General features: G+C 38.6%; 1 protein-coding gene across 3 annotated transcripts; it reads left to right on the forward strand.

Moving 5' to 3' along the window:
* Positions 1-552: 552 nt before the first annotated feature.
* Positions 553-15,033, forward strand: gabrb1 (gamma-aminobutyric acid type A receptor subunit beta1). Of its 3 annotated transcripts, none has more exons than XM_060872196.1 (10): positions 553-1,036; positions 1,151-1,242; positions 1,353-1,420; positions 6,050-6,270; positions 9,243-9,325; positions 12,073-12,207; positions 12,401-12,553; positions 12,728-12,798; positions 12,910-12,978; positions 13,058-15,033. In XM_060872196.1, the coding sequence occupies exons 1-10, from the start codon at positions 930-932 to the stop codon at positions 13,403-13,405; spliced, it is 1,347 nt and encodes a 448-aa protein (XP_060728179.1). In that variant the 5' UTR covers positions 553-929; the 3' UTR covers positions 13,406-15,033. The 3 variants fall into 3 exon arrangements, with proteins under 3 accessions (XP_060728179.1, XP_060728181.1, XP_060728178.1); XM_060872198.1 differs by having other exon boundaries at positions 12,896-12,978; positions 13,058-13,322; XM_060872195.1 differs by having other exon boundaries at positions 12,728-12,978.
* Positions 15,034-15,078: the final 45 nt, after the last annotated feature.

Here is a 15,078-nt window from a genome sequence, read left to right on the forward strand (position 1 = left end):
GCGTCTGCCAAATGCTGAATTGTCTCAAGCATTTGGGTACATAAACAAAATTATATAAAGCAATAACTAATTCCTACTGGGAAACATCTGTGACGGGTTAAATACATTGGTGGTTTCAGTTATACCTAGGGAGTATAACTAAAACCACATCATGTGTCTTCTCTGTCTTAGTCGAACGATTCGGAGGACAAGAATTGCAGCAACACGTGTGTTAAGGCATAGACTAATGGACTTAGTAGTAGCTCTAAGCTGGTTTTTCGGAGAGGGGAAAGAGGGTGTGATTTTTTAAATGCTGTCTATCAGAGGCGATGAATTAATTGATGTTAATGAACATAAACATCTATATACACCATATATCACCTAATCCCCTACACTGCAGTCTACATGAGAAATAATAATCTCTCCTCCTTCATGTCTCCAGGAGTTATTAATGTTTTGTTTTTCGACAGGCGGGGCGTGAGATTTTTATTCGTTTTCCGGGTTGGAAACGACTAATTTAGTCGCGTGACGCGTGGCCAATTTAGAAATGGCGCGAAAAGAGTTCGTGCAGCTCCATCAATAACCAGAATAAGCGCATTTAGTGAGGCGTGCGACACCTCGGACAGGAGTGACGATTAGACGAGAGAGCAGGCGAACATTGTTGTTTACTGCACTTCTCGGCTTCATGTCGGAGCGCTTGGAGCACAATGGGATCTGACCGGCATACTGATGCACTTCTCGCGCTGCGTCTCCACGATCTCAGCACCGGCGGCTTTATCGGCGATTCTGGCGCACTACCATCTCTCCGCTTCGCTTTTCTTTAGATCAGCTCGTCTTTTCTTGTTTTGCAAATTTATGCTAGAAACGTCGACGTGCGTGCATCACTGCGTGCTTGAAACTGAGGGACCGTTTTGGAAGTTGGGGCGGTGTGAGCTGCCTGTCTGGGCGCGATGTGCAGGGCTGGAGGGTTCAGGGCAGGAGGGTGCTGGAGAACAGCGCTGCTGTTTCTGCCTGTGCTGATGGCCGTGACACTCGGCCGCACTCCGATATCACACAGGTAGGACTCGCTGCCGTAAACACACACACCACACACACACACATACACACACACACACACACACATATTTGACTCTGAGCTTTCTGAATCCAACATCACTTTGTTTTTCTGTAGGGTCAATGAGCCCAGCAACATGTCGTATGTCAAAGTCACCGTGGACAAACTGCTTAAAGGCTACGACATTCGGCTCAGGCCGGATTTTGGAGGTAATGAACTTGTTTAGCACAGGTAAAAGCCCTGTGGATGTGGGGGCAAGTTATCGTGCAGTGAGAAATGATGATTTGGTGTTACAGATTTGATGGATTACGTTTCGCAGGTCCTCCGGTTGACGTCGGGATGAGTATTGACATCTCCAGTATCGACATGGTGTCTGAGGTGAACATGGTGAGTAACGCAGTAGTGCACAGACTCTCAGGTTATACCTAGATGTTCGTTATTACAGGATGTTTGTCTCTGTTTATTGACTTATATCTGTGTCTGTTCATGAGGACTGTAAGGTACATGTTAGTGGCTGTGTAGTGCAGTCTGTCTCTGGGGTCCAGCACAAGTAACTTTAAACATGCAGAACTTTTATCATAGCTATAAGCTGAGAATAGTCGCAGTTAAATCAGTCTTCAGTATGTTTAAATACATGATATTGTTACCGATTTAGAGTTAATATTATACGGTAACATCGAATATGATTATGGTGGTGCATTAGGATTACATTAGTGTTTTAGAGCCTGCTGTTAATGATATAGGAAAAAATATTGTTCGGTTTTATTTCTGTGCTTTTAGTATATGTCCTCTGATCAATAATATTTTGGCATGTGGGTCTTTGAGGTGCTCTGGCTCTTTGACTGTGTAGGCCATAGGTATATTTCTGTTCTGACAAGGTGTCTCATCATCCCATGATGGAAAATAGACGTCCTAGTGAATTATGGATAGAGGTCTGAACAGAGCCATTTCCATGAAGGAGGTCATCCATTAGATATTTTAGAGTAAATGTTGGCTTTGCAGGAAGGTCCAAGGAAGAACAGCTCATTTACAGCTGTGGCTTGATGTTAGATTACATATGCTTTATATTATTTTCAAAAATTGCTTAAAAATGATATTCTGTTAGATTTGTGTTCAAGTTGATAAATTGATTAATGGGATTAGTTCTGGTTGAAACTACATCACATACCATGATATGTATTTATGATAAGCTTCATAGCTTTGTACGTATTATATATTTACTTTACACAAAGTAAAATAATAAATTGTTTTTAAATGAATACTGTTCAGAATAAAGTTCTTGCCTTCTTATCTCTGGAAGAATAGTAACAGGCCGTAAAGAAATTGGAAATGTAACGGGAAGTATATTCATAGAGCTTACCAAGTTCTGCCACTGTTTAATAACTGGGAATTCACTACATTTTGTTATTAGAATTTTAAGCAAATCAGTGATACTGACATACTATCTAGGTCAGCATTTTTATAATGGATAGAATCATTTATACATTTACCATCATCTAAAAATTCAGATTTTGTGAATAAGTGAATTAGAAATGTTCAACGTCCTACATCCCTTTCCCCCTGATTAATGGTGGATTGAAGACAAATTCTCAGGCTTAGTCTAAGGCCCCTATTGAGGATTGTAGAAAAAATGTGGACATAAACTTATTAAATCCTAGATTATAGTTGTTTCTTCAGAGCTCTTTAACTCTCTCAGCACTGTGTTCTGTCTTCTCCCTGTACAGCAACACAGGAAAATAAATCTTTTGCCAGAGACTGCTTCAAAGTAGACAAGAAAAATAAATATAAATCACATATAAATGAAGTATGTTATATAATTTTTTTTAAAAAATGGTGCTTGAGAATTAAGATAATATTGCACATAATATGATATTGAACATGGTATGATAGTAATGCAAATTTTGCAAAATTAATGCAAAAACTCTGAGTTCAGCACAGACCTGATTGCTGATAAAGACCAGCATACAGTTGATTGACACATTGGTTCAAAAGAAGGCATGGCAGTCTCCGGGAGGCTTCATACACAACAATCTCATGAGACACTGGCTGACCATGCAGATCAATCCCCATCAAGGTGACCACAGGGCGACGAGACTCCAGTACATCAGGTAGAACATCAGGATTGACGAAGTAGCTCCGTAAGAAGAGATGATCAGGCTAGGAACTCGAACACCGGGAGCTCTGGAGTGGCATATATAGCTCAACAGAGAGAGAGAGAGAGAGAGAGAAAAATTGTTAGGTAAGACTGTAATCAGGTTATTGGCAATGTAAATTATGTGCAAAGTGCAGACAGGGACTCTGGCAAGACTAGCTATGTCAGCATAACTAAAAGGCTAGAGCCAGAAGGTGTGACAGACATGAGGGCTTCCTGGGATATAAAGCATCCCACCTGTCCACAGTCTGCAAACCTGAGCGACTTGCGAGGGTGGTAAGCCGACAGCATCCAGACATCCCAGTTCACCAAACACTCTATGCCCATGAACCCTCCAGATCTACTCCTTTACCTAAGAAAAGCTATTCATAAAAAGCTAGACTAAACAAATGTGTTTTTAGCCTGGACTTAAATTCTGAGACTGTCTGAGTCCCGAACACTAATTGGAAGTCTGTTCCATAACTGTGGGGCAATGTGAGAAAAAGATCTGCCCACTCGCTGTAGCTGTTTTTACTTGAGGTACTACCAAATAGCCTGCACCTTTTGATCGAAGTAGGCTTGACGGATCATCTTCAGCATTCTTCTCTCAGACACCTCAACTGTCAGACCTTTCTTGTACAGTGCATCGGTGTTCTTGGTCCATTCCAGCTTGTTGTCTATGTGGACTCAAAGATACTTATAATTGCTCATATTATCCACCTTGGCTGATGGTGTTCTGCAGCCTCACATACTGATGCCAACATGCGAGGTACTGTAGCTGATAATCCAGGTTGCCAGACAAGCATCCATTCGCATGTCCAGTAGGTCATTGCTGATCAGTGCAGGTTAATAATAATAATAATAATAGTAATAATAATAACAACAATAATATAGCATTTCTCTTGACAAGAGTCATTTGTTGACTGTAGCTTTAAGAAGATGAAGTTTGAGTTATTTTGAAACCTTTTCTCCTAACCTCAGACAATCCAGCATTTGTTGTTATTGTACACTGCTTACACCAAATCTCAACACATGGCACAATACTGGTGTTTGAAAATCACCTTCATGGTGCATTGAGCACAAAGAGCTCTTCTGTGGGGAAAGACCTAGGTCTTCATCCTTTACAAGACAACAGAGCTTTTTTGTTTTCTATGATGTTGAAACTGTTTGTCTGTGTGCTGTGTTTTTGATGGCTTCACTATTTTGGGACCCTTATCTGTAACTTTGCTTGTTTCTAATAGAAGTGTAGTGTCTTTACTGTGATGGTTGCAGAGAAAATAGGTCATGAAAAGGTACACTGCAGTATTAGTAGGGCTCCTACCCAAAGTATCTTGTGAGCCAGGTTATTCTAATCAACTATATGTCATATAAGCAAGAATTCACTCAAATGTTTTAGAATAATAGGACAAATGAACAGTACAACTAATTTATAGGTAACTTTATTTTATGTCATTTTTCACAGCTTTCAAAGTGATGCAGAAGGACTAAGCTAATGGAGTGGCATGTCAGTGTAGTGGCCTATCTATAGAACATGGTGATGTCCACTTTCTAATGGGGCCCCTAATGTTTTTCTCCTATTATGAATAGTTGGTAAGAAGATTGGATGGCCTAAATACTAACTCTTGGTGCATATAGGGCACAACAAGGAATAATCTGTGTCTTGACCTTCATGGAATCCTTTATCAGTAGATTGATATGTAAAATTGGGTCATATGATTTTGAACAGAACTCATTTAGGAATACCAACACAAAGAGGAAATCTCACCTTGATCTAGTAGAGACTTGCCCCTGTCAGAAAGGTTCTAAACAATTTTGCAAGCCCCCAAGGAGATACTATCTAATGTGATATTGAGTAGTGGCCATCACCTATGCCTTTCAAACATTGAACCATTGCTTGCAAAGCAATGCAGTGCAACCCTGAATTATTTCAGGTGCCCTACATTATTTGAACGCCAACAATCAAAAAGTTTTCAGAAACTTTTTTTCCCCTAAGGTGTGCTCTGAATTGCTGGTATAAGCATCTTAAACTGCAAACTTTTATATATTGTGTGTGGTGTGTAGTGTATGGTGTGTGTGTGTGTGTGTGTGTGTGCAGGAGTTTCCTCTCCAGATCAGCAGAATTCAGTTCAAACATTTTCAGTGGATTCAGAAACATTACCCAGGGCCATTCTTAAGGACCTGTATGCACTTCCACAAACAATCTCTATGATCTCTATTTATTTTTCAATCCTTTGCATTTGCCAGTTTAGAATAAAATATAAATTGTTGCTAAAAATAAAATAAGAGAATTGTTGCTAAAGGGCTGAAAACCAGTTTCCCCAGAACACTGTGAAGTAAATACAAAAAAAGAATTACAACAGGATTATACATAGAAACATGTCTATATAAAATCAAGAACAGTCTGCATTATAACAGTCACACTTTATAGTGAGAAACCACTAAGTGACAAGTGTGCAATATGCAAATTATTTCAGAAACGTTTGATCACTTCTGAGTGAAACATGCATTTAGGGATAAGACAGCTCTGTGTGACAGGGGATGTGGAAGCTTAGTGGCTTATTTCTATAAAATGAAATAAAATGTAAGTTGCCCAGGTTAAGGGATATTGCCAAAGGCTGTAAAAATAAATATCAAGGGTCAAATATGTGTGTAATATGTGTGAAAATCTGTGTTTGTCACTGAAGTGAAATAAATTGTGTTGATCATCTGAATTAAGAACAAAATACATTGAAACAGGTATGGATTAGCATGTATATTCTGATTACTAGTCTCATAGAATATAAAGCATAGGTGGCCAGGTTATTTATTTCAGGGGTAAAAACTCAGTTTCTGGAAAATAACAACTTTTTGTAATATAAAAACAAATGTGTGTGCCTTTGCTCCAGGACTACACCATCACCATGTATTTCCAGCAATCATGGCGTGATAAACGCCTGTCCTACACAGGGATTCCTCTGAACTTGACGCTGGATAACCGTGTGGCAGATCAACTATGGGTGCCTGACACTTACTTCATAAACGACAAGAAATCTTTCGTTCATGGTGTCACTGTCAAAAACCGCATGATTCGGCTGCATCCAGATGGAACTGTGCTGTATGGCATCAGGTTAGTGGAGGAGAGTTTACTGAACAAACTGCTATACTGGCTATGTTCAGGTCAGTTATTTTCAAGTAATCTTAATAGGGTCTCTTTATCTCTGTGCTTGGAGTGTTTGTATTTGAGCGTTCTAGTTTAAGCAGTATTCCCCTGGCTTGCCCAATGTTTCATTTTTGGATTTAGTGAGAGTCAGAGTTTGTATGGTTCTTGCATACTGCTGATAGATGAAGTTGCCTTTGCCCTACTTAAGCAAGCTCTCTTCAAGCTGATCATGTCAGATGGAGTTTTTTCTAGTATTTGTGTAGTTAATATTATAAGGTCAATAAAATATGAAAGAAATTTTATTTGTAAAAAAAAATTTATTTGTCATTTCCTCATTACATACTTTTTACATATTGTTAAGACATTAATAGTAAAAAAGGTTCAGTTCAGGAGTAATTGCATACATAACACTATACATAAAGTAGAAATGTTGAACAATATTTAACTGAGGTTCTTGCATCTTGCATTTTTCTCTATTGGAAATTTAGATATCATCAGTAAACTAAAACTTACCACAGATTGGTGTAATTGTGTGTCATATACACAGCAACATGCAGTAATATTCTATTTCACACCTTCTCAGCTCCAGGGTCGTGTAGTTATCACTATGATAACACATGACACTGCATAATGATGATCTAATCCACTTTAGCGCTGCCTAGAAAGATATTTAGAGATGGTGCACTCAAGCCACTTACCAGTCTCTGTTTAGATGGTAGAGGTCCCTACATCTTTCATGTATTATTAATAAGCAATTGATCTGATGAGTGAAAAAACACTGTCAAGTCAAAAGAGTACTATAGGGTACATACTAAAAATAACAAGCTGACATACTAAAATAACAAGCTGCCTTCAACATACAAGGCCCAAGTTCTTGTGTTCATGAGTGTTTCCTGGACTGCTAGTTTGTAGTTCTCATACTGTACTTACAAGTGCAACTAGTAAGAAGAGGCAGATCAACATCCCCCACTTTCAGCATTTTGTTAGGTTTTAATCTCACATTTTGTTAGGTTCTACAGATTCCCTGTTCTTTTTTTTTCTTATGAAAAAGCATTGTGTCTTCACTGAGCTAGTACTTGTGCTGCTCTTGCAGAGACAAGGATGTTTAGAGTCTAGCTGCAGGCTGATAACCCACTTCTGAAGACCCTTATTTCCAACAGGCCCAAGGGGACACCCCTGTGGCTTCAGACAGTGTCCTTGACAGGAGCTAATACTACATATACTGTAGCAAGCAATCTGGATTAAATCAGGAAGCCAGTAATGTCTTCTATACATTGTAATGACAGAGTGACTCTCATTCTCAATCAGTCTAGCTTCAATATAAAGAATTTTAATTCCTGTTTTGCTGTTAGGGAGCTCTCTTCTAAGTTCAGCATGAAACTAGTTCATCACTCTGAAGTCTAGATGTCTCAGGCAGAACCCACTGTCCTTTTTCCAAGTAAGAAGACTATGTTTAGTAGAACCCCTTGTTGAACCTGGACTGTAGAGTCTACTTATTAGTACACATTTTTGTTCAAGAGTGCACAAACTTCCTGGCCCTGACCCATCAATATGAGACCCCATTAAGCTTACTACTTTGAGACAAGAAATTTGTTCTTTCATAGACAGGGGTCCTGATCCTGTAAAAAGACAGACAGTGGCAGAAATATGAGGGGGGATAAATAGAAAGCCCCTGCATGCATGTTTTCCAATCTGAGTATTGAAGCATACAATAAGGTGAGCGAAGACCTCTCAGCCACACTAATGGCACATATTCCCTAGGTCATGCCTAATATGCATAGACAAACATCTGCCCTTTGACTTTATTAATTTGTACACACAGTTGGTGATTCTAAGGTGATACTTGGGTGCAGTAAATCACAATGCATGTGCTTAATTAATCCACTGAAATAGACACCTTCTGTACATTGTAATTTACTGGAAATGATACATGCGAAACAAATGTATTTGAAAGCTGAAATCCTATGTAAATCCCATAGTACAAACTGAGATCATACACAGTACAACATTGTTATCATACACAGTACAACAGTAAGTTATGTAAAAAGTCAATTAAAATAAAACAAATTAGAATATAATGGAAATAAAATGGAATTAACTGCTCATCTATCTATCTATCTATCTATCTATCTATCTATCTATCTATCTATCTATCTATCTACCTATATTTCAACTATAATCAAGTTTGCGTGCTTTAATACATTTAAAACCTTTAGTAAATCTGGGGTTGATAATAGAGGTGTAGGCACTCTCTGTCTACCACAGTGTCTGATGTATGTCTATGTCTGTACGTAGTTATTACTGATTAGATATCTCTGTTCTTCTGAACAAATCAGTACAGAGGAATAGCAGATTTGTTGTAGCTAGTGTGTGTGGGTACCCAGGGGTGTCTCTGTGCTATGTGTCTAGCAGCGTGGCTTATTTTATACCCATAACCATCTGGAGCTGAAGCTGAAATACTAAAAAAGTCTGTTCTAAAGTTTTGCTATGTGCAAGAGTCAGTTGATGAATGTCTACCGCAGTGTTGATTAAAGCGCACCATAATTAAGATCTAACTTGTGATATTTTAGTGTGAAGGCAGCACCGACTGAGATGGTGTGAAGGCAATTACTAGCACAGGAAAGAGAGATGGAAAGCAGGAGAGTGGGGGGTGTCATACGGAGGAGGGAAGGGCTGTGAGACGTGCGTGTTTAGTAATAATATGATGTGTTATTTGAGGTAGAAGCATTTGAGGTAATATTTATATCAGATGAATTTAATGTTGGGACAACATTGATTATATGCTTATTTATCAGTTATATTATGTATAAGAACAACACAATCAGTAAATACAGGAAACTTTACCACTTGAATATTTCACATCATGCCAGTATTTGATGGATAACCATGTTTGTTCAGTTGTGAATTGTGTTCAGATATAGTGGTGTTTGTTTGACTAGGATAACTACAACAGCAGCCTGTATGATGGACCTGCGGAGATACCCACTGGATGAACAGAACTGCACCCTGGAGATTGAGAGCTGTAAGTCTAATGTGTTCAATTCTATGAGCTACAAAGGCTAATATGAAGAACTGACTGCCTACTGTCAAATTTTTAAAGCTTTTCGGGCCTCATTGAGATCTATGATAACTATTCTTACAGTATATTATAAACAGAACTGTGTAAATGTCTTGAGATGACTGTGGTGTTGAAAATAAAAAAGTTTTAGAATATCAGAAAATGTGCTCTAAATCAGTACATTGTAAAAGAAAGTTATTTAGTGTGATGACCAATTAAAACAATATCAATTCTCTTATTTACACTGTTGTGCAGTAGGTGTCAGCTAGTCTTCCAAGCATCTTGAAGAACTCGATTCAGTTTTTCTGGAGACTTGTGAGATTTCTGTGTTTGACCCAACACTGGGTATACGTTATACAGTATAGTTTAGAATATATACTGTTATATATAACCTACAAGTTTTTATCTCAAAAATATGAAACTTCTCTTAGGAATATTTTGGGAATTGAATGTTTCATGGAAATGAAATTTCAACACACGGTTTGTATATCTTGTGTTTCAAATCCTTCTGTAATTGTTTTCAGTGAATAGCTTAATGAGCATCTTAAAAATAACTACCAGATACGCCTCATCAGTGACTAACGTTGCAGCCAAGATTAAGGCGAGATCTTCTCTTTTTCACTTTCTTTCTTTATGCATTTATGGTGTCTGCAGTAAAGACCTACTTTTCCTAAACCTAATTATTTACAATATTTACAATTAATGTATATTTTTATCCTGAACTTTGGATTAAAATCTAACATTACATTTAACATTTAAAGTCTACTGTTGAAAAAGTGCTACAAATTATTTGTAATTTGAATAATAATTACATGCCTGTAGAGCAGATGCCTGCATTTAAGCAGCATATGGGCAGTGGTGGCTCAAGTGGTTAAGGCATCATGCGGTTTAGGCATCAAGTTTTTAAGTGGTTAAGAGTTCAAACCCCAGCACTGCCAAGCTGCCACTGTTGGGCCCTTGAGAAGGTCCTTGACCGTCACTGCTTCAGGGGGGCTGTATCAGGGCTGAACCTTCACTCTGACCCCAACCTCCAGGGTTGGGATTTGTGAAGAAAGATTTCACTGTGCTGTAATGTATATTTGAGTATAAGTAAAGGCTTCTATTTTATTAACTCACTACGTACATGGACAAAAGTTTGGGACACACCTGATGACCTGATGACACACGTGATTTTAGAACATCCCATTCCAGAGTTATTACTCCTGTTAATTTCACTCTTCTGGAAAGGCTTTCCACTAGATTTTGGAGCTTTTCTGTGTAGATTTTCCTATTCGCCTACAAGAGCTTTATTGCAATTAGGCACTTTTGCAGGGTTCAAAGGCCTGAGGCACATCAGTGTTCCAGGTCATACAAAAGGTGCTCACTGGGGTTCAGGTCAGGCTTCTGTGCAGGACTTATGAGTTCTTCCACACCAACCACTCAAACCATGTCTTCATGTTCCTTACTTTGTTCACAGGAGACTTGTCATGCTGGAAGAGGTTTGGGCCTCATACAGCCAGGGTTCTCCTTAGGGGTGGGAAAATGAACCAACAGTTAATTCAAACCCGAAAGACAGCTTGTTCCAGTAAAGGGAAAAGAAATGCAGTTTCAGACACAATATTACTGTGTCAGGTGTCTGAATACTTTTGGCATTAAAGTGTAGATAGCATATTGAATGAGTGCTTTTCTCTCTAAGAATAACCAAATATTTTTTTTTGTAAACAATTGGGGCATTAATGATTGTTATACAACAAAGAAATATTCTGTTGCTGGCCTGCTGGACAGTGGTTGTGATGTGTTGTTTGCTGTGTGATTTGCAGTTGTGCGGCTGCTTTCTTTTCACAACTTTAAACATACAAGAGGCATCAGTAACGTTCGTCATTCCAGCAGTTTGGAAAAGAACACTAAACGCTTATTTTATTTAAGTTGTCTGTTAATCTTCTTTATGAAAAATGTGATTTATTCATAACTGACATAATTAATTAACTTTACAAGCAAAAGATCTTTTTTATTTCTCTTGCTTTCTCTGTTTGTTTGGTGTCTACAGTTTGGAAGTAGGCTTAGATTTCTATACAGAATAAAAAATATGCACAACAATTTACAGTATCTTGTGTCTGTCTCAACATAAGGTCTAACCTTTTTCATGTATATATTCCATTATACTATGTTATTGTGTCTTATGAGTATTTTAAGACTAAGAGAAAAGAATCTTTACGTCTCTGAATGATTTCCTAGGACACTCCTAGAGGCAGAAGATGAAGAATCGTGAAGAAAAGTCTCTGTTCTGTAATTAAACTCTAATGTCCTGGAGCTCTGTGTTCCCTTTTGGAAAAGTAGCAGAAATCTGCAGGGAGAGAAAATCCTGTCAGCTTAGTCTAAATGAGGAGTTCTCACTGAGCTGTTCGCACCATTCAGTGCTATGCAATCACACAGTGAATTAGTGCTTAGACAAGAAAGTGTGGGAACGGGTGGCTGGCACCTCTCTTGTCTTTGCTGAGTTGCAGCAAAGAAAATACACTGAGTTGCAGTTTATTAGGTACCACTGGCTTAAGTGGTACCCAGTGGCCATTTAATGGTGTACGGTCAGCTGCAGCTGTTTGTACTTATTGCTACAGTAAAAGAATCAAAAGGTATCCCAACCTTTACAGCAACTTTCTTGTATTTTCAACAGCTTTTATAGTCCTCTCAGATACAATATTATCTCTCTCTCTCTCTCTCTCTCTCTTTCTCAGATGGGTATACCACAGATGACATTGAGTTTTATTGGCAGGAGGAAAGTTCAGTGACTGGAGTAGACAACATTGAGTTGCCACAGTTCTCCATCATTGATTATAAAACTTTGTCTAAGAAGGTGGTGTTTGCAACAGGTATAGCACTTCTGACATCTCAAATTCTTTGCTTAAAGACTCTACACTATACTGAATTCCTGGTTTGTTATCAAGTGATTAGCAGTTGATCAGTAAAGGTTCAGATTCGAAAATGTCTAGAGATGTCAAAACATGTCAGAACGTGTTATAATTAAATTAGATTAGATATTGCTCTCATCTCCACCCCTTTCAGGGTCATACCCTCGTCTGTCCCTGAGCTTTAAGCTGAAGAGAAACATTGGATATTTTATCCTGCAAACCTACATGCCCTCAAACCTGATTACCATCCTGTCCTGGGTCTCCTTCTGGATTAATTATGATGCTTCTGCAGCACGGGTTGCCTTAGGTGTGTGCGTATGAATACAACAAATGGCTTGCTGCATTAATCACATAAAGCATGTTAATGAATTTAGTCTTAAGAACCTGATGACTGCATGATAATTATGTTTTAGTATTATTCCCATTTATTCTCTTTCATAACCTCAGGCAAGTTATATTTAGTCTTACTGTATCTCTGTAGGAATCACTACTGTACTGACCATGACCACCATCAACACCCATCTACGAGAGACGCTACCCAAGATCCCATATGTAAAAGCCATAGATATATATCTAATGGGCTGCTTTGTCTTCGTGTTCCTTGCCCTGCTTGAGTATGCATTTGTTAACTACATTTTCTTCGGCCGAGGTCCTCACCTACAGAAGAAAGTGGCAGAAAAAGCTGCTAAGAGCAACAATGAGAAGAACAGACTGGAGAGCAACAAAATCCAGGTGAAGACCTTTTTAAAGCAGTGCTACATATTCATACTAATTTCAATCTTAAACGCCACCTCCCCTTCCATTCTTTCAGGTGGATGCCCATGGAAACATTCCCCTTACCAATCTCGACTTTCGCCTCACTGGGGCTGAGATGCTCAGTGGTCTTGGTGACCCTCGGAATACCATGTTCTCTTATGACAGTGCCAGCATCCAATATCGCAAGCCCCTGACAGGCTGTGACCTTTACGGTCGGCCGACTGCTCCCCTCGAGCAGCCAATCAAGCACAAGAAGGGTCGATTGAGGAAGCGGGCCTCTCAGCTTAAGGTGAAAATTCCAGACCTGACAGATGTGAATGCCCTCGACAAGTGGTCACGTGTCATCTTTCCCATCACCTACACTTTCTTCAACCTAGTCTACTGGCTTTACTATGTCCACTAGGGGACAAAAGTGCACTCTGCATAGCTTTCACTTATCAGATCTGGTCAGGCTTTCTCAATTGCAATTTAATTTGATCTCCTGCCATATATAAGCTACACAGTCATCTAGATAATGTAATTATTATTAGTTCCTAATTAGAGCTTTCTATTCATCACCCCTGCTTCATGTGAGAATGGACTATAGGGGTGTGATGGTGCTGTATCCAATTGTGTAAAAATGCACTATAGCCCAGACTTAACACTACCACCATAACTACAACTGTAGGCAGCATTTAAAAGTCAGACACTAGGGCTTTAGCCAATAAACAATATATACCAGCCTTTTAAATATTTGCACTGTTTTGGGAAATTGTAGACTTAAAGGACACTGCAGTTTTTTTGTGAGTTTGCCCATGTGCAAATACATGCTTGGTGCACTAAATACTTGTGCATTAGATAGTCCTTAGAGTAGCCACACTTACAGTAGCTCTGGTACATGTGTTACAACATGATGAGAAATTAGCTGAAAATACAGCAGGGATATATACAGACGTTAAATATTTTCACAAAACCTGTGTAAAAGTGTGTTTCTTTAATTAAGAAGTCAGGTATTTTAAAAAATGTCACCATAATTTCTTGTACTAACAAACAATACCATGTGTCATTGTATACACTTAACATGGCACTGAAGCCAAGTCTTACTTTGTGTCAATTGAAAAGGCTGAAGAAAAAAAAGACACAGACACCAGAATGTTCATAAGCGCATGATTTGACTTAAATTCCCTTGCCTCACATTGGGTAAAAACGAGTCAAGTCAACTCTCAATTCTTAAATATATTTAGCTTTATATTGAACATGTTCACTGTGACTTGTGTGGTACCCAGGATCACCTCAGAAACAAGAGATAAGGCCAAAATGCAGACAGGATCTAACCAACCTGCTGTTATTTCTTCAGGCTTGATGTGTGCCTTTGAATAGAAATTGTGATATTTGACAAGGTCAAGCAGAAAGAACAGAAAGAGTGAAAACCTGCAGTGAATAAACTTTTCTAGAGAACAATTCTAACTCAAGGTTAGCATAATGAAATATTTAGTTGGGCTTTTAAGATGTTCTACATAAAAAGTATAGATATTGCATAGTCATGCTAGCAGCTAGTAGAAGAACATTCCAGTATATCGGCGACAGTCTTTGACTTGGAGAGGAGTATCCATGTAATTAACTCTTAGTGAGGTAACTGTACTTCTGCTCTTTAAGCCAATAAAAGAGACTCAATTACTGAAACATGATCTAGAACACAAAGTTACAGCACTTCTGAACACTTTCAGATTTAACACCACATATACACGCAAGACATAAGAAAAAAATACTTTGATGGACGGGTTTTTCAGCAGAGAACAAAAACTGGAAAAAAAAGGCAACGCTGTTCTCGTTTAAAACAATTAAAGCTGTTTATATAGCATAGTGAACTGAAGTCATGCTTTTGATCTTTGTGCTCCTGTGCTGATCAGGATATGTGCTACCAGTGCATAAGCGAGAACAGTGAGTGTGTGTGTGTGTGTGTGTGTTATGAACACAAGCACAGTTGTTCCTAAGAATCCTCTTAAACCACGAGAAACCTTGAAGGATTCAATAAAACATTTCACCAAACTAGTGCCATTGTGCTGATTTGTTTGTTGCAGTTCTACAGAGAATACG

Source organism: Tachysurus vachellii, chromosome 6 (genome assembly GCF_030014155.1).
Source record: "Tachysurus vachellii isolate PV-2020 chromosome 6, HZAU_Pvac_v1, whole genome shotgun sequence".
Lineage (NCBI taxonomy): Eukaryota > Metazoa > Chordata > Actinopteri > Siluriformes > Bagridae > Tachysurus > Tachysurus vachellii.